Source organism: Terrapene carolina, unplaced genomic scaffold, assembly GCF_002925995.2.
Source record: "Terrapene carolina triunguis isolate 2854851 unplaced genomic scaffold, T_m_triunguis-2.0 Scaffold130, whole genome shotgun sequence".
NCBI lineage: Eukaryota > Metazoa > Chordata > Testudines > Emydidae > Terrapene > Terrapene triunguis.
The window spans coordinates 25,625,558-25,650,260 of NW_020664481.1; the positions used below are offsets into that span (position 1 = coordinate 25,625,558).

At 40.5% G+C, this 24,703-nt stretch overlaps 2 protein-coding genes across 4 annotated transcripts in view; both read right to left on the reverse strand.

Annotated features, from left to right (window-relative positions):
- Positions 1–24,703, reverse strand: part of LPCAT2 (lysophosphatidylcholine acyltransferase 2) — a 54,123-nt gene that overhangs the window by 9,500 nt on the left and 19,920 nt on the right. For all 3 annotated transcript variants that reach the window (XM_024201405.3, XM_024201406.2, XM_026652688.2), the window contains 5 exons: positions 16,296–16,330; positions 11,074–11,128; positions 6,920–7,002; positions 6,165–6,290; positions 3,916–4,069 (listed from right to left, as the gene is read on the reverse strand). In XM_024201405.3, coding sequence (XP_024057173.1) covers positions 3,916–4,069; positions 6,165–6,290; positions 6,920–7,002; positions 11,074–11,128; positions 16,296–16,330 — 453 coding nt within the window. The remainder of the gene's footprint in view (positions 1–3,915; positions 4,070–6,164; positions 6,291–6,919; positions 7,003–11,073; positions 11,129–16,295; positions 16,331–24,703) is intronic.
- Positions 1,123–1,866, reverse strand: CAPNS2 (calpain small subunit 2). The gene has a single exon (XM_024201407.1). The coding sequence runs from the start codon at positions 1,864–1,866 to the stop codon at positions 1,123–1,125; it is 744 nt and encodes a 247-aa protein (XP_024057175.1).

A 24,703-nucleotide genomic window follows, 5' to 3' on the forward strand; every position in this document is an offset into this window, starting at 1 on the left:
CACACACACACACACACACACACACACACACACACACACACACACACACACACACACAGCAACTAGGCCCACGTAAAATAATTTTGCTTTAAAGCAGCCAAGGACACTCTGACCCCCAGGCGCACACCTTCTATAGTTCCTGCTGCTTCTTGCCTTTTAACGCCATGGCAAGCATCTCTGCCCTGACATGAATGGAACTACTGTAGTTGGAGACTGTGAGTCAAATTCATCCCTGAGGAAACTCCACTTCAATGGAGATAAGCCAAGGCTGAATTTGTCCGTCTGTCTAATAGGTGACCGCAGCAGTTCCGCGGCCCTCTCGATAGGCAATTCTGTATTTTAACACTACTCAGATTATTGCACTTTACAGTAAAAATATTTGTTAGAAGGCTGCAGGAATAAAAAGAGTATATACCAAGCACCAGGTCCCCAGGAAACATTTCAGCTGAAAACAATGAGACAGCAGAAGTAAAAAAGAGGAGAGATTTCGTTTGTCTCTCAAAATCCACTGATTATTATAATAATTACAACTTATTTTATTTTCCTCATTACAAATAATTCCTTACAAATTAGAAATCAATACACCTCTATTTACTAGCAATTTCCCTACAGGCAAGCACAGCTTCTGCCTCCAGCAAAATAAGCACTGATAGATAACACATAAAAATCAAAACAGTCATCAAGAACAACCCCAATCTTAAGAAAAAATCAGAAATGTATTCTGTATTATATGTATACATCCACCAGCCACCAACATGCTATACGAGACGAAAGCCTTAACAACTACTCTTCCCATCAACGTTCTCTCCTTTTTGAACCCAAATCTAGTTTTCTATTATAGGTACTCATATGCATATGTGTGCGCACACACCCAGAGTCTTGCACGGCTCAAGAAATGCTCCATTTGCTAACCCCTCAACAATCCAAACAACTGTAAAATGTACACAGTAGAAAAAACAAACATTTCACAATAAACTAAGGGTTTTTTAAGCATTAAAGTATTGCGTGCTCTTTCATAGCAACAAAACAGTTGCTCTTGAACAAGGAGAAAGGCTCCAGTTAGTTAACACCAGTATAAACAAGAGCACACAGTTGGAGTGTATTCCATTCCAGTGTGCTCTCTCAGGAGTACATGGTCAGCTGCAGCCACTCTTGAATGTTCATGTTCACCAGGCCGTCTCCATCTTGGTCCAGGGATTTGAAGGCACGGAACATGCCATCCAGTCGCACCAAGCAGCTGATGAAGTTATTGAAATCCATGCTCCCATTTTCATCGGCGTATCTGCGAATGATCATCTGGTAGAGCTGTTCGTTCAGCTGGAACCCTGCAGCCTTGAAGGCATCTGGCAGCTGAGCACTCCCAAGAGATCCCGACTGGTCGGAGTAGTGTTCTTTGTACACGCACTGCCACTTCTTGATGTTGTTCCACAGGTACTTAAACTCCTCAAAGCCCAGCTTGCCGGTTGTGTCACTGTCCATGACTGACACCATGCTCCGGCATGTGTCCAGGCTGAAGCCCTCTGTCTTCAGGTTTTTATGTCTGGCCACCACCTTGTTCAGAATGTCCATCAACTCGGTGGCGCACACTTCCATGTCATCTCCAGCCAGCTGGACAAAGAGTCGGCGGAACTGACGGATCTCCTCGCTCTCGCCGGCTTCCACATTCATGAAGTGGCTGCGAGGAGTTGGGGGTGGCTCTGGGGTGTACTGAGCTGCTACCTCACTGATAATGTTGACGAGTCCTCCAACGAGTCCTCCAAGATTCCCTCTTCCTTGTCCACCTCCTGCTAAAAGACCTCCCAGGCCTCTTGCAAGGCCCCCTCCACCACTGCTCCCACCACCAAGTAAGGCTTGAGCGAGAAACATGGTGAATGATTTACAGAGAATTAACCAGATGAGAGCTGAAAATCCTGCAGCCTCTGAGAGCAGTAATGGAGTCTGAGCTGGGTGTGAGCAAAATACACATTATCTGTCTGAAGTATTAGTATTCCCCATGCCCAGGCACGTCTGATGCAGCCTTTGGTTGCCTGAATTCCATCAGCTCCCTGCAGCCACCCTCTGCTTTTGACAAGTTATAAAGTATTTCTCTCTCTGAACGCTTGCTTTTTATTTTACAGATCAGATTTGTTTTATCTGATGTGAAACCATTTTAGGGTAATACTGAGGGGTTGAAAACCATACAGCAAAATTTTCAAAATGTCCTTGGTGGTCCTTTGAGCAACGCAACATTAGAAAGGACCACAGCCAAGGTTAGACTTCTAACTTAACTTCCCAAGGAGATCTGCTCAGTTTACCATGGTTGTATCTGTCCCTGCATTGTCCTCTCCAATGTCTTTACCTTTGTTGGAGTTCAGAAATTAAAGTAACTTGTTTGTCCAAATAGGTGCAGCGTGGCTAGCAACAATACAAGATTGCCTAACCAGCCATGCCAATGGGTCTCAACCTCCCACTTACGGTGATGGCCACAGCCTAACGGTCAGGATAGTTTAGTTTCATTTTTTGTCTGTAGCCTCTCTGCTAAGACTGAAGAAGAATCAGGTCTGATGGGGGTTTCTATATCACGGGCCCCTGTCCACTCATTTTACTATCTGAGATTTTGATGGCCTTTTGGTGGCTACAAATTTGGGCGAGGCTCAAGTCAGTGACCTGGAGCTGAGAGTTCCCATAACTCATTTCCCTTCCTTCCCCAAAGAGCTGCGTTCTTGCGTGCAAGTTGAGTATTTTGAAATTAAATTAAAAAAAAAAAAGCAGGCAGGAAGAACAAGGTATTGATGAGACGCTTGAACCAGACTTACAAGAGCATCAGCAGTAAGCTTGCTATCCTGTCAAAGACCTGGGATTTTAAGCGTAACTGATTTCATTTGGGGCAAGTGGATAGAATTTTCAGTGAAAATAAAAATCTCAACTACTCTACTGCTCTGTAGGACCCTGCTACATGGAGCCATACCGTAATCTGGTAATCAGCACCACACTGTAAGCATGGAGAGCGATCCTCAAATGACAACAGTTTACTCAGCATACGGGAAAGTCCCAGCTTGGGGAAAAGTACGACCTTAGCCAATAGTGTCTCTCTCTAGGAAACTATGGTCATTACTGAACAGTTGGGATTAAATATGGTCTATGGCAATGAAATGTGTAGATCAGGCACTTTCAATACAGTCAGTGTTTTAAACAGAAGAAGAAGAAGAAATTGGACCCTTCATTTTCCGCTGATGAATTTGTTCAGACCTGGAGAATCTCAAAACAAGTTTTGTCAGTGCTATATGGCACAATTCCTTGATAAGGAAGTTTACTAAAAGCAGGACCAGGAAAAACATGCAAAGTTTGTGAAACTCCCAAAATAAAACGTGAACAACAGATGCTTGAGTGCTTGCAGCCAGGGCCGGCTTTAGGACGTGCGGGGCCCGATTCGAAAGACCCACCGCCGAAATGCCGCCAAAGACAGCGGCAGCGACTGAGCTGCCGCCGAAGATAGCAGCGGCAATTTGGCGGCAGCTCAATCGGTTTCCGGCGGCACTTCGGCGGAGGGTCCTTCCTCGGCAGCAGTTGTCTTCCGGGGCCTTACTTGCGGGGCGCCTCTTCCGGATGCTGCGGGGCCTGATTCACAGGAATCGGGGGAATCAGCCTAAAGCCGGCCCTGCTTGCAGCATACCATGCTGATTGTACATAGCACACAATGCATAAATGGCAACCTTTCAAAGTACAGCATGTTTCCACAAGCACGAAGTGCACTCGTATTACATGTACTGGGCTCCCTCAGTTACCTGCAGCCTTACAATCCTGTCAATAGGATTTTGGTTGGCAATTTACTCCTTTTGTGAGCTAGATTTATGCTTGCAAATATCTTTAGGGAAAATGATTCTTAAGACAATGTTACTAAGACACCTTATTTCAGTCAGTGCCATAAATCCTTACCCTATCGAAGAGTAGGAACAGCTCTTTGAGAACATCTGAGACAGGCAGCTTCAAGTGCTCGGCAAACTCCTCCATTCCAATTCTTCCCCCTTTGGAGGCATTTGCAATAGCAGCAAATGTATCCAGTTGATCTCGGATAGGATCCCATTTTAGACTATAAAAATCAGAGGAAGACATAATTAACTTCTGTGTAGCAGGGCTCAAGAGAGATGGAGTTTTAGTAGCAAGAGAGTGATTGCAGTTTCCACAGCAGAAAACTGGATAGCGTGGAGTATGTAGTACACTGAAAAGGTTGTGCTTTCAATGTGCGATATTTCATACTGAATCAGCATTTAAAAACCTCTGAAAACTATTTTTTTTTTTAATAAAACTAATTCTGTGCTTAGGTATCTCAGCACTCACTGCACAGAAGATGAAAGTTTTCAGAAGCATAGGCAACATCTGGCAACAGAACTAAAGACAACATTTCACTGCCTTAAATTTGAATTCCACCCAGCCATCACTGTTTCATGTCACAGCATTAGCTCCCACATGGGAGAGGGCACCTTTTAGCTCTGCAACTAAGCCGCTGGCTGAGTAATGATACTGATGCACCCCAGAACGCATCTCATTGTCAGGAGAAGTGACAGCACCCTATCCCCAACACAGAGGAAGCATGGTCCCTTAATTTGGGTAGTAGGCGGCACTTGGGAGATGCAGGTTCAATTTCCGGCTCTGGTACAAATTTCCTGTGTGACTCTGGGGCAGTCACTTGGGCTCTCTGTGCCTCAGCATCCCAACTGTGAAATGGGGATAACAGTACTTCCCTATCTCACAGGGCTGCTGTGAGGATAAATACATTAAAGATTGTGAGGTGCTCAGATACTACTGTAGCAGAGGGCTATAGAACTACAATAGACAGATTCTTACTTCCTCACACAGGCACATAGTCCAAGCCATAATTTAGTCCCAGTGGGCCTTTTCCATCTCTAATTTCTAGAGAGACTATATTACTTTTCAAATCCTAAAATACATTATGCGAGATCAAATAATCAACCAGGCAATTTGTCCTCCGTTCATAGAATCATAGAACTGGAAGGGACCTCGAGAGGTCATCTAGTCCAGTCCTCTGCACTCATGGCAGGACTAAGTAATATCTAGACCAGGGGTCGGCAATGTTTGGCACGCGGCTCGCCAGGGTAAGCACCCTAGCGGGCTGGGACAGTTTATTTACTTGCTGACGCGGCAGGTTCGACCGATCGCGGCCCCCACTGGCCGGGGTTTGCCATCCCTCGCCCGCGCCGCTTCCCGCCGCCCCCATTGGCCCGGGACGACGAACCCCGGCCAGTGGGGGCTGCGATCGGTCGAACCTGCCGCGTCAGCAGGTAAATAAACTGGCCCGGCCTGCTAGGGTGCTTACCCTGGCGAGCCGCGTGCCAAACGTTGCCGACCCCTGATCTAGACCATCCCTGACAGGTGTTTGTCTAACCTGCTCTTAAAAATTTCCAATGATGGAGATTCCACAACCTCCCTAGGCAATTTATTCCAATGCTTAACCACCCTGAGAGTTAGGAAGTTTTTCCTAATGTTCAACCTAAACCTCCCTTGCTGCAATTTAAGCCCATTGTTTCTTGTCCTATCCTCAGAGGTTAAGAAGAACAATTCTTCTCCTTCCTCCTTGTAACAACCTTTTATGTATTTGAAAACTGTTATCATGTCCCTTCTCAGTCTTCTGTTCCCCAGACTAAACAAACCCAATTTTTTTCAATCTTCCCTCATAGGTCATGTTTTCTAGACCTTTAATCATTTTTTGTTGCTCTTCTCTGGACTTTCTCCAATTTGTCCACATCCTTCCTGAAATGTGGCACCCAGAACTGGACACAGTATTCCAGTTGAGGCCTAATCGGTGCAGAGTAGAGCAGAAGAACTACTTCTCGTGTCTTGCTTACAACACTCCTGCTTATACATCCCAGAATGATGTTCGCTTTTTTGGCAACAGTGTTACATTTTAGCTTATATTAGCTTATTTAGCTTGTGGTCCACTATGACCCCCAGATCCCTTTCCGCAGTTCTCCTTCCTAGGTAGTCATTTCCCATTTTGTATGTGTGCAACTGATTGTTCCTTCCTAAGTGGAGTACTTTACATTTGTCCCTATTGAATTTCATCCTATTTACTTCAGACCAATATTACTGTTTCTGGAGAACACGACACAATGTCTTGTGCAGCTCTAAAGTCATTAAAGAACTCTGAATAGCAAAACCTCTCTCACTTCAGTTTCTTGCTGATTTTGGTAAACTCCACCAGCCCTGCTTCCATGGGCAAGGTCAGCTGTCCTGCTGAAATCATAAGTCTGCAGTCTTCAAAAGTATGGTCTGTAACTGGCACATTCAAAGCCCTGAAATGTAGTAGAAAGACAAACATCTTAACAAAGAGATTTTTGAATCTTACTCCCCCGCCCCCTCTCTCCAACCTTCCTCGGTGCTGGTCTCAAAGGTGATACATAAACAGCCAAGATGAGAATTTATCCTTGCACCACTTAAGCGGTTAGTATAGCTGCTGGGTCAAATTCTGTTCATAGTTATGCCAGTGCAAATCCACAGTCATTACACTGGAGTCAAGCCAATTGTTTGAGATTTACACTGTTGGAACAGAGCAGAATTAGGCCCGTTAACCACAGTAGAGAAAACTGAATCTGTGCACTTATGTCTTGTCATGCAAATGATTACCCCCGCTTTACACCAATTAAATGCATTATAGTGGAGCACAGAACAATTAACTTATTACTAGTCAGTAATAATTAGCCAATTAGGAACTGTCTAGTTACAGAGGCTTTTACACCTTATACAATTAATTTAGAGATTCAAATACGAAACCTTGGACTCAGGTGAATCATGGCTTTGTCAATCACTCCCTGAAATATTTCAGATCCCTAAAACAGTTCAAAATATATTTGAACCAGTGCCCAGGATATATAAGAACAGTTCTTGGTAAGTGCTTGAGAATTTTTTTTATATGGATACATACGTTGCCATGGTATTACGGACTCTGTTGGCAAAAAGAGTAGGATCCTTTTTCTCTTCCTCAGTAGGAACATGGACAGGTAGAAACTGAAAAATATAATTTATTTAGTAAATCTGCATATCCATTAACTTATTACTGATAACACATTTTATTACTGATAGGGTTTTGCATCATAAAGGGGAAAAATGATCAGTCAGGCAATTAAGTAATCAGCCACTAGAGGTCACCATAGCCTTAGAAATAGCTCAGTTTTTTTTTTTTTTTTTTTTTTACTTACCCAAACAAAACACTACACAGCAGATTATTTGTAGATTTGTTCCACGGCTGCTACACGTTGGTTTGGTCAGATCTGTTGTAGCTGCTTTAATATGAAATCCAAAACTAAAGGGGCAAATAGCCTAAATACACAGTTCTGCATAAAATTAGGGTTGAGCTCCAGTATTTAGGCCTCAGGGACTGTACACACACTTTTAAAACCCAATGCCCTAAATACCTAGGTACCTAGTACTACATTACAACTTAAATTCAGTCTATACTAAGGCTAATCTGTTGAAAACATATTGATGTTACAGCTAAATGGTAGAACTTTGAGGACTGGTATTCTATATCTTGTTGTTGGAAAAGGGCAGATGCCCCAACAATAGTGACATGGAGAAATAAATGATTGGAAATCTTTCCAATGGGAAAAAAAAACCAGATAAATGGTTTTATTTCAGGATGAAGTCAATTTTATAATATCTGTTTGCTATTTTTGGAATTTGAACAAAATACACACACAGATAAGATAATAAGAAGCTGACCAAACACTAATGAATCTTGCAAAGATCTTTTTTTAAAATATGTGTGTGGAGAGTTCATAGTTGCCAATAATGATAAAATAAAAAGTTAAATTTGTCGAAACATCATTATATAACTATCCATTCTCCTGCTCTTTTTCTGTAGCAACTGGAGATCAACAAGAGTTAGATAAAAATTGTGTTCTTTCTTAGGGTCAAGTTTTGTCTTCTGAGCCACAGCACTCAGAAATAGGTAATAAATAGTGAGACTGAGACTTAAGTTATTAGACATATTTGGGTGATAGAAAATTTCCAAAAGATGGGTTCTGGACCCCAAAATGGGAATTACTAGCAAAAGACCTGAAGTCAGTTGTATGCTGCTATTTGAAACAGTTGAGTCTTTATCCACTTTGGGGGCATAAATCCATTAAATTTATGAATATGATTTAACCAATTTGAAGCTGACTGTTTAAAGACTTACAACTAATTCAAAGATCCAAATGCAAAATCTGTTTCTTAGGGAAAACAGGTGGTGTGCAGATATCCCTGAAATAGCTTGTGTCCCCAAAATATTGAGTAGATTTATTATGAAATTATAAGAAGGGTTATTGCATTGGAGTAATTTACTAGAAAAGAAGCATTCTCAATTATATTCAATTTTCTAAATCAATGGGGCATCACCAAAAGGTGAGGACTTGGTAACTTAGTTTACAAAATACATTTTGAATTATTAGCACATCATAATAAATGTGCATAATTCTACTACCACAATAAAAGTCAGTCTTTATTCTGAGACATCAAATAAAGAGAAAAAATAACGAGTGAATTTGCATCAGAGTGAAAATAATGTCTTTCTTGTTATTAAAAAATCTATGTTTACTGTTAAGGATTTCAATAAATGCGGTGTTCGCATCTGTGATTCTTTAAAACATGTCGACAAAGGAGCACAATGAAAATGGGCTTGGTTTGTGTAAATATAGTTGACTTCCGTATAAAACAAACAGGCAAAAGTTCATTTTCAAAGCAATGTGGTGGGAAAGGGATGCAGAACTCCTGTTTAATTCAGTGTGCTGTTTGCACACAGCCCTGTATATTAATTTAGTAATTTGCCATATAATGGTTTCTGTATCTGTTACAATATATTACAAATGAGTATGTACTTTCTGTATAAACACAGCCCTAACAGTCAGTTTTCTTTTGCAGTGTGGCGAGCCGTCTCCTTCCTGGTGCCTGTGTGCAGTATGCACTGGCTTACTGCCTGTGAGCATGTCTTTTCAAGTGGCTGTAACAACCAACTACTTCCAACTAAAAGAGTGCTCTCAAACGGCAGGTGGTCAAGTGGCAGAGGTCTGCGTTTCTGGCACTGAAGGTCCTAGAACTGATCCCTGAGGATCACTACGCACTCACTTTGTTCTGAGTCTGATACCCCACCCTGCCCATTATTAAGTTAACTCCTCCTCCTCCACGTGTCCTGAGTGAAACAGTGGTTAACTCTCTTGGGCTAGCGAAGCAAAGCACTGACATCCTCTGCAGTCACAGTTATTCACACTATTCATAATCCCTGGCTGCAGGCACTTGAGTAGGATGAAGTCAAAACACATTTGAACAATCCAAAAATGTGAACCCTAGACATGATTAATCTACGTAAGCCTGCCCGTTTGTGTCTCAGGTCCTGGTATGAAAGAGCAAGCTTACTCTTCACCAGCTGAGACTACACCTCTACCTCCTCCAAAGGCAATGGTGATGATGTTTGAGACTCACTACATGGGACTTGCCCATAACCACACACACTCTGGAGAAGGACTTGATTTAAATTTTCCCATCCTGTGACTGGGGCTAGCACAACTACTTTCCAGCTGACGATGAATAAGTACTCTCTTCTAGTCAGAAATTCCTGAGCATTGCAGAGGGAAATTCTAGCCCTGCAAGATAAAATCACTAAAGTAATGAAAATATCTCCCTGACCTATTTTTGGCCTGCTCCCTCCCTCCTATGCTATTCACATGTATATCTTTTGCAAGAAGTCTGCCTATCAGATTCTCAGCTTAACTGTTTCACGTCCAATATATACAATTCATTGGGATATGTTCATGATATGTTCTTAAAATACAACTGGTACATTGCTGTGCATCTCTGTACAGAAATATATAGAAGCTCATGGTGATGTCTAATTTATTTTAATTAATTTATTTATTCAATTTATTTCTCTCTGCTGGGGGAGATGTATATTAGTGAAATACTTCATGTCTAATTTTTATAATTTTAGAATTTGAGGGCAGATTTGTTTTATTACAGGTGCACTAGCATTAAATTCTGAGACAGCAAGAGTCCTTTTTTAAAAAAAATACACAGAACAGAACAGTGTTAACTATTTTCTTTCTCTACATGTCTAATAAAGACATTTATTCAAATGAGTTACAGGTATGCTGTATTTTCTTTTGCATTACACAGCAATTCATGCATATTAATACCAACAAGGAAACTTGCTAACACACATCAATTACTTGGAGACCCATGGCTAAGTCTTAAATTTTGAAAATAAACAAACAACAGAGATGGCACTGTATTCCACCCAAATCAACTTTGTTCTTCTATTTAACAGGTATAATTTAGCTTATTACTATATCAAGAAGTATTAACAAATATTGTAAGTGCTGTGTAGAATCCTTTGCCAAAGTAATTTAGCTGTAGTGAGATAGCCCCTCACTACTACACTTGGTTAGTAAGTCTTTGCTGGGAAGTGAGTGATCCATTTTTGTGTTCATCAAGATCTGAGACGTGCATGTATTTTTCTCTCTCTTATCAGATACACCTGTTTGTACTGTACACATTAATAAAGTTCAGAGTAAGCAATAAGATAACAGGTTCACTAGACAAGGCACACTCTTTTTTGAGAATGAAAACACTCAGTTTAAATCACTGAATTCCTTAAAAGTATTTAGCTCCGAGCTGTAGGGAACTATTACTGTAAACATGTTACACAGATCACATGGCAACTGCCCTGTGATGAGATAGCATTCTACTGCCCTCCAGGGTGGGCGGCGGTGAGGGAGAACAAGTTACTTTGTAATTCAACCTGTTCAGTCTTTACAAGCACAGTGAGTCAAATGTTTGTGAACAATGGTATTTATTAGTGATTTTATAACAAATACGCTTTTGACCACTTTCACATATGGGCTCTTGTCAAAAGACATGTCAACACGGGCAGCAGATTAAAAGCTGTATCCACCATGTTTCCCTGTAAGGTGAGCTAATCTATTAAGACACGAACTGCACTTATTGCCAAAAGACATTTCTTTTCTGTTAGATATTGATAAAAAATACAGGAACAGTATGTTTATCAAAAAAATCCAAACTTAATAACGTTTCTCCAATTCTTACCTCAACTTCTACCCTCGTTAACGGCTGGCAAAAAGTCATCACACAAAGTTCTTTGCTAGGGAGGGGGAAAAAGATTTTTTTTTTTTTTAAGTAACAATCTACTTTCAGCTGACTTGCAAATACCATTTGTTAACATTTTTTCAGTCTCTGTTATTTCTGACAATCTCTATACCCCCTGAGCTGAACCTTCTTGAGATGCTGCCTTAGGTTTTCTTCTTCATAGGGCTGGTTCCTGCTCCTATTAAAGTTAAAGGCATTTTAGCGGTATTTATGCTGCAAGCTCTTCAGAGCAGAGAACGTGTTACACTTTCTAGTGCCATATGCATTTACAGCACTACATGTGTAGTTATCACACACACATTCATCATGCTTTACATAAAGTCAAGAGAGTTCACATCTTGCTAGCAATTTTTTATTTTTATTTTTTTAAACAAGGCTGAAGATGCATTGGGGGACACGGCGAATGATGACTGGATGCCTTTCTGGAAGATATTCAAACCCAAGCTGTTTTTTACTCATTACAGGAGTAACTGGTCTGTGTCATGCAGGAAGTCAGGTTAGATCTAACAGTTCCTTCTGCACTTAATCTATGAATTTATAAGAGGTGAAGTTTAGTGGCTTGGCAAACAGGAAATCCTGCGTTTTAGCCTTGCCTCTGGCTCTTACGCCCTGTATGAACTTAATCTCTGTGTGTTTGTTCTCCCATATGAAAAGTGAGGCTAATACCTATTGGCCTCCCTCCCAGGATCAGAGGAAGGATTGGTTAAGCTTTTACAGGTATGTGGATTTTGCACATTTCCAGTACCATCTAAATGCTAACTATTATTATAACAAGAAACCACCAGTGCTCTTTGGGTCTTGAATGCTTTAAAAGGCAGTATGAAGTTTTAACATGGGGGAAGTTGGGAAATGAGGTATGGTTAACCACTTCCACATTTGACTGCAAAAGTGTTCATTCTGTTAGCACTTTCAAGCTGAAAGAGAGAAGCATTTACTTGTAACCTTAAATAAAGGCAAATCCTACAGACAACTTCATTCTGTTTGGCAAGAGTTTTCTGAGAAGGCCGGGGATAGAGAAGAGGTGGTGGAGTGGGAGGGCCAGCTGGACTTTTCTCATGAATTTTAACAGATGACTTAAAATTATAAAACAGTTTTAGGCACTTGTTCCACAGGTTTAAAGAGTGACACAAAAGGAGTGAGTGAAAACAGAATGGGGGCAGACAGGTTTCAGGGAGGGGCCAAGAAGTGTTCTACCAAATGCATGCCAGCGCTGCAAGATGCAATCGATTAGCTCTTTTATTAGACCTTCCTGCACTATTTCCAGATTGTGAAACAAGGGAGACATTATTCAGGATATCCTGAAATTTCATTCAAGGGCCTACAGAGTCTAAATCACCCCTTCGCCTCTGCTCTCATTTCCTGCTACTCTTCCTCGTTCACCCACACCCCTGCTTTTCCCCAGTCTTCTTCCCTTCATCCTCTCCTCTCAAAGTTTTCAGCCATGTATCCCCCAGGCTTGATTCACCAGCGCTCATATCTACTCTGGCAAATCTTAAGTTCTTAGGTCACATCCTAGTAATCATAAGGGTTTATGCCAGCAAGAGAAGTGAGAGCAACTAATAGAGGAACCCAGTAGGGGAAGCAGAAGATAGAGTCTAGCTTACATATAGCAAGACATTTTCCCATAGACTCTGGTTTACTAATTGGCCCCCATAGAGGGAGTTATTTTTTTATGCTATTATCAGGCTAAAGAGGTTTCCTTTCTAGTTAAAAACTGATGTCATATTTGAGTAAGGAGTGCAGCTTTAAAAGGTTTGATTACATTTTCAGTTATTCAAGTATTAAATCTAGGTTTTCAGTTTTATCTCTGTGCTTACACCCACCTATGCCATTTCACATTGTCCTTTTACACAAGAAAGTGTAATATCCTATTAAAACGAGGAGTCCGGTGGCACCCTAAAGACTAACAGATTTATTTGGGCATAAGCTTTCGTGGGTAAAAAACCCCACTTCTTCAGATGCAGGGAGTGGAAATTACAGATGCAGGCATAAATATACTGACACATGAAGAGAAGGGAGTTACCTTACAAGTGGAGAACCAGTGTTAACAAGGCCAATTCAGTCAGGGTGGATGTGGTCCACTCCCAATAACTGATGCGGCCTGCATCTGTGATTTTCACTCCCTGCATCTGAAGAAGTGGGGTTTTTTACCCACGAAAACTTATGCTCAAATAAATCTGTTAGTCTTTAAGGTGCCCCCGGACTCCTCATTGTTTTTGTGGATACAGACTAACACGGCTACCCCCTGATACTTAATATCCTATTAGTTTATCATCATGTTCCTTTTAAAACTCCCTCTCTCCAATATATTTTTATTAACATTTATACAGAGTTCATTTACTTATGCTATTGTTAAATAAGTTCTGGGATCTTCCATGTGTATTGTGTAATTGTGTGCCCAAATATGCAATTCTGGCAGATCCCATTAGCACCCATTTGTTTCCAGCATTTTCTTTTAAATGTATTTAGAAAATTCTTTTCTAGCATCATCCCTTCCTAAGACACGTGAAATAATTGGCTTAAGAAATGGCTTGATGGATATGGTCTAATTACAAGGATCTAGTATAATTTTGTACAGAACAAATGCTCTGGAACAAAGGAAAAGCACACGGTTTACGTCTACATTAGTCAAACTGAATGGGGAGGAAGATTTTGAGGATTCAGTACTTGAAGTCCCTTTGCAGACTGCCTGTTTACAATATCCCAATCTTCTCACCTATTTCTCTGATAAATTTGACCCATACTTTTCATTAATCTTAATATTTCTAGTGTGCCCATGTCTGTGATATCCAAGCTGTCACTTTTCAAATGCAACTTCTTTCTTAAGGCAAGAAAAATAGGGCTGAGCCCTAAATCAGGAGCCAGGAAGAGGAAAAGATAACATATGTAGTTGGGAGTCACATGAATGGAAAAGTGGTTCAGAAATTGAGTCTCAAGTGATCTGCATGAAAGTGAAGACCGTTGTTCTTGTAAAAGGTCTGTTTTATTGTGCTTGAATATGGTTCTTAAGTTTATGGGCAAGAAAAGGCAGTTTCTTGAGTGACTCAAGACACTTGAGGTAATACACACCCATCCACAGTATTATTTTTATTACCATACCATCTAAGTAATAAACTAAGATACTAAAAAAATAAGCTCATGTAATAATCACACACATTCAAAGCCTATAAAAAAAAATCTACATTCCATCCTTCCACCAGCAAATCCAGTATGCGATATATGAACAAAAACAAGGATTTTCCCAGGAACAACTCACACTGTAGGCAGTGGTTGTTTGGGACTACTGAAATTAAAAAAAAAAAAATAATAATAAATCAGGCCACTTGCTTAGGAGTGCTTATAGGCACCTATTTTTGAAAATCTTAGCCTTAAATCTTAGCTGCTATTAAGAAAATTCTACTTTCTCTACTTGACTTTCAAAAAAGAAATCTTTCTTACCATGTACAAGTTGTCTGAATGGAATTTTATAGAACAAGTGTCCAGGTTGGACAAAATATTAGAGGAAATTCCTTTATTAGCAACGAGAAGATCTAGATCATCAACTGGTCAGACTACACCAAACATGTAAATACTGGAATCAACCAATGAACTGAGGACATCATGACTAAAATGCTCCTAAGACATACTTAAGAATAGTTCTCCTTGGTTATTTCATGTAAATATATTTGAACTGAAAAAAAATTCTATACTACATTGGAATTTTTATGCATTTTCATTTCAGTACTACTATATAAAAATTCTGCAAAACGATACACAATGTTTCTACTGAGGTTTTATAAATAAAATATATGGCGTCAAATATTTAAGCTTTAATATGCTCAGTTGCATGAGCACAATTTGGAATCACTTATTAGAAAGCCACCTTTGTTAAGCTATTGCCCTTTGTTGGTCTCTGAGGGTCTCCCTCGAAGAGTTTTCACTGACTATTAGTATCTGAAATGGAAAATCTCTCTTCATTGGAATCTCCTAAAGCTAAAGGCACTCTTGTTTCATTGTGCAAGATGAAAAGTACTGTGAGAGTCTGTATATAGAAAGACTGTCTCTCTGTATCTGATGAAGGAGAGGAAGAGATGTTTGCTTTGTCCTGGCCTCTCTTTATCTACTGTATCTTGGGCTGAAACTTCAAGTCAGATAGAGAAATGAGTATGCTGGAGGTTAAAATGACACTAAAGAAAGATAAAAATCAAGCAAATTGCTGATGCCTGTGACTTTTCAGCAGTGACAGTCCAAAAGAAAAAGGAAACAAAAACGTTAAGAATTTCACTTCCATGTCTGCTTCACTGTATGTGAAAAAAGCAAAAGCCAGGAGAAGACTAACCAAATCAACTTTTGACAATATGCACAGTTATTTAACTGCAACATTTGCTTCTTCTAGAACAGTTATTATTCTGGTGTTACTAGCAACCAGAAAATCCAGAACTGAACTTTTTTACTATCTGTGGGAACCATCCTGATCTAGCTACAATGAATATTCCTTGGACACTCTACTGCAGGGGCAGAAGCTTTGCATTTATAAAATTTAATGCTAGAATAACTGGAAAGAATTATTTGGGAATGTTACGAACGCAATGCACCTGCAGCTCCACATACAATAGGGCTCGGTTTTCTTCCACTTTCACCCTTTGCACACCAGTTTAAAACTCTTGACTTCACTGGAGTTACTCTGGATTGATACCAATATAAGCAAGGGGATCCTCAGGGTGATATAACTGGGAAATGACAGATCCTTACAGGACAGAAAAATAAAAACAAGTACAAAACTTGCTGCCATAATAATACCTAGCTCTTATATAGTGCTTTTTATCAGTAGATCTCAAAGCTCTTTACAAAGGAAGTTAGTATCATTATCCCCTTTTTAATAGATGGGGAGACTGAGGCACACAGAAATGATGTTATTTGCCCAAGGCCATCCAGCAAACCAGTGGCAGGGTCAGGAACAGACCCAGGTGTCTTGAATAGCAGTTTAGTGCTCTATCAACTAAGAGATTAAACACTGGAGCATGTCACATAATGTCAGTATGACCCCCAACTACATTCCATCAGAAGAACAAACCAAGAAATGTGTTCCTATGGACTTAACAGGGCTGGTTTGGTCATTGCCAGTGTATTTATTAATGGGAGAAGTTCCTGTATGTTGTTTTTAATAGGGTTAGAAAACTTACAATGAATAGCCTTGCCATGTCCAGGTCACAGTATCCTAAAGAAAAACAGAAATGTATGACAAGTCAAACAAGACGGGAGAACAGACATGATACAACAGAACATTATAAGCATACAATTGGGTGAAGCAGAGGATGTTTTACTGTCCTATAAAAAATGTTAATGTGTCTGGAATCCATAGCCTTATAAATATTTTCACCAGCGGCTGCATTGCCATAGTATGAAAAATGAAACAGAGAAAAGATTAAACCCATGCATTAGTTTGCCCAGGCAGTTTTGTACTGACTGATGTTTTACATCACCTAGATTCTTACTGAGCTCCCATTAAAAGACTTCACTGGGAGTTGACACTAGCCCTATAAAAGGCACTAATTATAATCTACTCCTTGGCTTCCAGGAAGAACAGCTTTACACTGTGGTTTGGTAGTTCTGCTTGAGATTGCAGCACTAGCCGTGCCACAACATCATGCTAGGGTATACATGGACTTACCTATTTCCTTCTTTAAAAAGTGATGCCTTCCATTTATGCAAAACCAATCCTTTTTTCCTGCTTCACTCCAGTGTTTTAAAGTTAACCTACAAAGGATACCAAAAGGGGGAGGGAGGGAGTTGAGGGGCTTGTGCTACTTTAGGGCCTGAAAGGATGGGTCGGTTTGTTTGGTTTAATTAAGAAACAAATTCTGCTTGTTTTTCCATCATAGAAATGTTAGGAATGTGAAGTCTGATCTTCTGTGGGTTTGTTGGAGGACCAGTGGGAGGCAATAAGCTCTTATCTTCCTGAAGGAAGGGACAAGAATGTGGAATGTTCAACAAATGTTTCATTTATTCAGAAATATTAGTCACTGAGGTCAAACAGTTGTTATTTTAACAGTCTGATGAAGATTATCTTCTCCCACTTAACAGTGCTACTTTTACTCCTTTAGCACGTGTGATCTCATCACTTACACGAAACTCTCCAGTCATCAAAGAGTCTTCCAGCCTAGACTGGAAATTGAAGCTAGACAAAATCAGATTGGACATAAGGTGTAAATTTTTGACAGGGCGGGTAATTAACCATCAGAACAATTTACCAAGGGTTGTGGTGGACTTTCCATCACTGACATTTTTTAAATCAAGATTGGATGTTTTCGAAAAGATCTACTCTAGGAATTATTTTGGGGAAGTTCTATGGCCTGCGTTATATAGGAGATCACGCTAGATAATCACTATGGTCCCTTCTGGCCTTGGAATCTATGAATCTAGACAGCATCTGAATTTCTAGTGTAGAAACATATAGAAAATTAAAAAACAAAAACAAAAACAAAAAACCCCAAAGTATCTTTCAGGCCTTCTTTACACAGCACAAAGAAGCTAAAGGAAGGCACGAGCCTGTATTTTTTCCCTTTCCCCAATCATCTTGTATAGAATCACACCGGGGATAATCACAGCTTAGTTGAAATGATTGGTTTAAATTGTTGTTGCAGGCTGTTCCTATCTTCCTACGATCACATCTGTACTGAGCATGATTAGAAAGAAAAGGAGCCCGAAACAGAAACAAAATGTGGTGCACATTTACCCTAGTTCTTATAAACAGAGGATGACTATACCGTAGATTAAAATTTACCAAAACCATGCTCTGAAGTATCCCTAGCCTCTGTTTGGCAGAAGCTGGGAATGGGCAACAGGGGATGGATCACTTGATGATTACCTGTTCTGTTCATTCCCTCTGAAGCACCTGGCATTGGCCACTGTCGGAAGACAGGATACTGGGCAAGTTGGACCATTGGTCTGACCCAGTATAACCATTCTTATGTACCTTTGTAAACCCAAGAAAGGCTAATGTACCTATAGTATTTCACTTTTTAACTCTGTAAAGCTGCTTAATACATTTACAAACTTCCCATACATAAGGACACAGATTTACCCTATTAATATTTTATGGACAAGATTGCCAATTTATATCTTATTCTCAACACCCTGAATTTACTGACTGCCTCATTAAACTGCTTTTTATACTTTTAGCTTCCTCCTCCAACTTCCGTACAATGACTGTTCTCTTTAAGGTCATTTCCTCTTTATAAATGATCTGGTGTTTTTTTAAGTTTTAAAACTCTCTATCTAGTATTAATCTTTTGATTAGTTACTTCCATCCATAGATGTCAAAGTGCGTTACAAAAGAGTGCAATCATCATTATCCCCATGTTACAGGTGGGCAGGCTAAGGCAAGGCAAGATGTAGTTACATTCAGCATACCAGTGGCAAAGGCAGGAATAGAATCCAGGTCTCTGACTTGCTGGCCATTCCCCAACCACTACTAGCCCGTGCTGCCTCCCTTTATTGACATTGACATCAGCACTGTTCTAACTCCAGCTGACCATACTGCTGTCTCAAATTCTTTAGGAGAAATACAAGTTAATACAATTCTAGTCTGACAGGTTGTATGAGACTAGTCATTCCGTCAAGAACCAAGACAGGTCTCTTTTACCTGCAAGAGGCTTGAAAAGGTTTGCTACAGAAAACGGGGAAGCTGCAGCAAAAGGAACCATCCATGACTCAGATCTCATGATAGTCTCGATCCAAAGAAGGAAGGTCTCTCCCCTCCCCCCCGCAATACCCTCCTCACTGCCTGCCCCCTCCTGCCTATTGCCCTTAGGATAATCAGACTCAGCCTGGGATGTGAAAAGTCAGGCTGGGTTCTTTTTGCCTCTTCCACCGTCATCAATGAATAAAGATTCTACAACTGGAATGCAGCTGAGTTCCACTGGTGCTGCATGAAGAAGACCAGACCTGCTCAATCTCTTACAGCTGTATTGGCTCCACAGGAATAGAAAGGTGTTTGTTGCCAAAGTTCACTGTATCTATACTGTTCCAGTATTAAGCAAGGGGCTAACAAAAGTGTCCCACAAGTAGACCGTCAAAGGGAGCATTTATATTATAGATGGAGGCAACATTTTTACATCACTTGATCAAAGCCATTTATGTATTTAAAGCATTCTCCAGTAAAATATCCGCAACAATCACCTTATGGTATCACAGAGTTTCATGTACACCTTTACCCCGATATAACGCGGTCCTCGGGAGACAAAAATCCCTACCGTGTTATAGCTGAAACCCCGTTATATCGGGGTAGCGGCGGCAGGGCTCCAGCGGTGATTTAAAGGGCCTGGGGCTCCCCGCAGCAGCCAGAGCCCTGGGCCCTTTAAAGCGCCGCCCGAGCCCCGCTGCCGCAGCCCCGGGATTACCGCACTATATGCGAACCCGTGTTATATCGGGTCGCATTATATCAGGGTAGAGGTGTATTTGAAATAAGACTTTGTCTACCTCTGTATGCCAGAGAAGTTACTATAGAAAATACGCTTGTAAGAAGGTACAAACTGATTCAAAATAACAAGGTCTGACTATATGTTCAATTGGGTTATGGCCTTTTTGTCTGTTTTTTCCCTTTTGAAACTGTTTGCCAAAGCTTGTTGTGATAAAATACTGGAATCTTAACAGAAGAGGGGAACACCAGCACAATTTTTGATGTACTTTGGGGAAATCTGAGATTCAAGAGCAGACGCCCTGGCTTGGCAGGAAACTTCCAACTTCCGCTATAATCAAACTACTTTTGCTTACTGTTTTACTTCAGCTACATCTAAAACTAAATAGCCCCACTAGCAGGGTTTTCACAGCCAGAGTAGCAGCAGTCCAATTTTGACGCTAAAAAGACCTGGCTTCTTACATTAGCTCTCAAATGCTACATAAGTGATTCCCGTTCCTGGGTCTCTGAAGGAGGATTCTGCTTTGAAACACTGTGGGAATGAATTGGGTACCTGATCAATTGTGTATGGAACAATACGACTAGAGGAATCAAGGAACACAAACATATTTGGACAGCCTTGTGAACAGATATGGCAATTTCCTGCAATATCCTGGAGAAACATGATAGGATGAAGTTAAACCTTACCGAATCAAGTTTAAGAATATGAGGATTTCATTGTATTACAAATGCAAACACTGATGTAGTATTTTGGGATTGTATGTAACGTCTCTGGGGGGAGACAGGATTCATGTAAAGCATAGGAAATGTTAGGGTTTTAAAGGACTATTTGAAACAATTTGAACTTTTAAAGTTAAGTGAGTTTCCAGGAAATCTCTAGGGGGAAGTATACATGCAAATGTGCCCCCTTCAGATATGCAAGAACTCAGCCTTTTGAAGCTTCGCCCTCAGGAGGACACCCATGGTCTACAAATTACCTATTCCCAGATCAAAGACCCAAACTGCACACAGCAATTCATGGGGTGCTTGTTTTGAGCTAACAGCGGCTATGAACTTATGACCACAGCAAACCCTTTGGTGAGGTCTGAAAGACTGTTTACCTGCCAGAGCCCTTGCTGGAGCGGAGGTGATCTCTGGTAAGCGTATTAGCAGGGGTGTAGGTTCTTTTATTGTTTTCAAGATACTTTCTCTGTAATACTTTCACCTTAAAGGTGCTTGCTTAGGAAGAGCTGGGTGGTAACTTAACTGTGGGCAATTATGCTGCTTATAGCCTCCAGTGCAGGCCTGCTGAGGCAATCTGCCTTGCTGGGGAATTCACAGTGTAGGCAGGGATCTGTGCAGCCTGGAAATACCCAGGACAGGAATGAGAGAGATGCGTGTCTCTGCCCAAGAGATGATGGTTGTGGAGCGGGAATCCTGAGAACGGGTGCTCTTGCTGGACCATGAAGGGGGAATACAGATGCAGGTGCCCTGAACTGTGACAAGTCTCACTAAATAGGTAAAGAAAATATAACTTCATATGTCCCAGCTATCAACCCACTCAATGTTGGTCCAACACACTGAGCTGTATTTATAGATGTTTCACACAAAAGCTACTGCAAAGAAAGTTTGGATATGCTGCATGCTACCATAACTGATCAAGATTCTGATGCCTACTGCAATCTACACATCCTTAAATTCAGAACTAAAACCATGCATTGCATATGCTGCATTATCAAAACTATTGCAAGGATAAGCAGATTTTCAAGATTACTTCTGCTTATCATGAAAAATGATAAAAATGCCTTTTAAATGTGTGACAAGACAAAAATTCATATGAATAATCAACCATAGTTTTTCTTCATTACTATCTTTTATCAACCTATTTTCCAGAGACAGATTCTAGACAAACAAACAAAAAGATGTAGAATTATTATTATGATTTTTACTGTGGGCCCCGAATCGTAGCCCAGCAGCCACCTGTGCAAGGTGCTGTACAAACACAAGGGGGAAAAAAGATAGACCCTACCCCGAGGAGTTTACAAGCTAAGTAATAACTTATTGCTAACTTGTGAAAGCAAAAACTTGCCAGCTGCTTTATACTATGTTATTTCACTCTTTACATTCATCTAAGTATCCCCTCTATTAAGTGCAGGAACTTATAGAAGACACTGCTAATAATGAGTTGACATTATCCAAGAAAAAGTTAGCAGTTTTTAAGAAAGACTTTTATGTGATGTCTTATAAGCATTCAATTGACTTTTTTTACTGACAAATTCCACAACAGAAATGTTGGCATGTTACTTGTGTGGTACTTTCTCTAGTGGGGAAAACAATTTCTGTAATCTTCCCTGTGCGCAGTAACTTCTGTCTCCCACCTGGAATTTCTCCCCCTTCCTGCTACAACATTTAATTGTGCACCCTTCCTTTCCTCCAAACAAAGCTACCAAAAATGATTTTCCAATCTTATTCTTAATAATAAAAAAAAAATATTGTGAACTACACTGAGCCTTTTCCCCTTAACTTAATTTGAACCTACACACTATGTTGCAATGGGCATGTAAAGAAACGTTTGCAACTTCCCTGTGGAAGTCAGCTGAAGGACATCTTTCTAAATCCTGTTGCAGTAGTAAAATTACATTCATGTCTAGCATTGTAATCATATGCTTCACTATTTAATTGCATGGGAAGAAGGATTAGAAAGAGAAAGTGCAGGGAAGATAGTTCATCTAATGCTCTCTCCCAATGCAGGTGTGGTTCCCATTGTGGTAAATGGGAGAAACAGCATCAGAGGAGAGTACTGACATCTAAGGGCAAGTCTACACCATAGTGCTAAACTGGCACAGCTACACCGCTGTAGCGTATCTGGTGAAGATGCGCTATGCTGACAGAAGAGCGCTCTCCCCTCAGAATAATTACTCCACCTCGGCAGGAAGCGGAGGCTATGTCGGCAGGAGAACGTCTCCCGCCGACATAGTGCCAGCATATATAGCGCAAAACTTGTGTCACTTGGGGAGGGGCTTTTTCACGCCCCTGAGCGACGCAAGTTAGATCGACTTAAGCGGTAGTGTAGACCTGCCCTAAAAGAGACAGGACACAAGTGATCCCACTCCTCGGCCGCCACCTCAAAATGTTTGATGCTTCTGGTGGTGGTGGGGAGAGGGGGAGGGGAGGCACACAGGCAGCAGGAAAACAACAAGAATGTACTAGCCTACACCTCTGAAAGTTAGGTGTATTGCAGCAGTCATAAATTAAGCCTCCGGGAAGAAGAGCGCATAACCCACACCACAAATACAAGCACATCAATTGCAGCTTAATTAATTATAATAAAGAGCATTAAATGTCTGCCTTGGGGCCTTTTGAGTTTACTCAGGGAGAAGAATTGCTCTAACAGCTACAAAAACTTGGAAAGATCGGGTGGCGGAGAGTAGAAGTAAAACTGAATCAAAAGTCCCCAAATTCCCATATGCTAAATGCTTGCAGCTGCCTGCTTGTAAGGAATGAAAGTTACTTTAATTTTCAATTAGTTGTGAGAGGTGATGAGAAAAATATATTTCATTATATGTTTATTTAAGACTGGAGTGATATCCTGGCCCTACTAAAGTCCATGGCAAAACTTTCATTGATTTTAATAGGGCCAGGATTTTACCCAAGTCCAATATAGGCCCACTGAAGTCAACTGGAACCCTTCCAGTGATTTCAGTAAACTTTGGATCAGGATCTAATTGTATTCAGGAGGCCAAGACTTCAGGCAGCTTACTTCCAATCTGATGTAAAACATTTAGCTTTGTAAATATTAAAGGACTTTGTTCTTCCTTCAGTACTCACTCCTGTTGACTTTTGCCACCTTGCCATTGGGGTCTGATGCAGCCACTGCTGGTGGCATTCTTTTATATGGGACAATTCAGAGGGGGGGGGAAATGAAAGGGTGGGGTTTTTTTCTTATTAAAACACAGACGTAGGAGTGAAGAGACCAGAATTCCATTCCCAGCTCTGCTACTCACCCCCTCTGGGACCTTGGACAAATTGTCTCAGTTTCTTCATCTGTAAACTTGGGGTAACATTTTACCCTACCTTCCTCACACATGCGTTGTGAAGGGAAATTCATTAATATATGTACGTTACTTGAGTTTCTTGGATGCAGTGCAAACTATTATTCTTATGTACATGTGAAAGCAGTGGCAGTGCGTTTTGCAGAGGAAGTAGTTGTTAATGGGAATTACATACATGCATCGGGGGTTAAAAATATTCCTCAAGTTTATCTGCCATGTAAGTAAGTATTTCAGCAGGATGGAACCAGATGTGCAATCAAGGACAATTCTTAAAATTCCATGCACTCCTAATAAAAAAGTGTTGCTGAGAGGCATTGCACTATCTTTATTTGTGGCCTTCTAGTAATTATCTTATTAAACTATTTCAAAGGTTGTTTCTCTTAATGGATCACATTTGTTTTCTTAAGGGCCCCACAACGTTACTGTGAAAGATACATAACCAGAAGTTGGCATGCAGCTTTACAGAACACCAATAAAACATGGTTTCTATCTCAAAGCTAATCAAGTTATGACATATTACAATTAATTTAACTAGTGTGAAACAACAAAAAGGAAAGCAGAGTTTATTATTCTAAATAATTTAATTATGCCGGCGGCATAACATAACTACACTGGAGGAGGACATAAGCATTTCTTATGGTAAATGTATTTGTATTTGATTTCCAATTGCAAATATACTAGAATATGGAAAGTGTATTAAAGACAACTGGGTTGTTGTTTTCAATTTTTTACAAGCCATTGCAAAACCAAATACGAATACTGAAGCACTAAACAGGAATTTTCCAAAGCACATGCTACACAGGTTGCTTCAATATTAGGAAGAATGCAGTAAGCTCATTTGGATTAGGAAAATTTGTGTAGAAGTATGACAAGCCAAGACAAAGCACTCCCCAAACAATACGAGCAGACTTAGTTTGAGGGAATTGCTTCCATGTTGCTTGCAGTCAATCAAAGGGAACCCGTTGTACTGTTACAAATTTGCTTTTCACACCTAGTAAACAAAATATAGCAAGAGTGCTCTTAAAGTAGCATTTAATTTCTTAAGCGCTTTCTATTGTATTACAACAGTAGGCCCTCAATCTTCAGTGTAATCTTGGTGCAGCCATGAGTAGAAGTCTAAGCAACCTTTCTTCTCCCACAA

What these genes read in the sequence shown, in the direction of transcription:
- CAPNS2 (XM_024201407.1), bottom strand. Translation starts at nt 1,866, where the DNA reads ATGTTTCTCGCTCAAGCCTTACTTGGTGGTGGGAGCAGTGGTGGAGGG.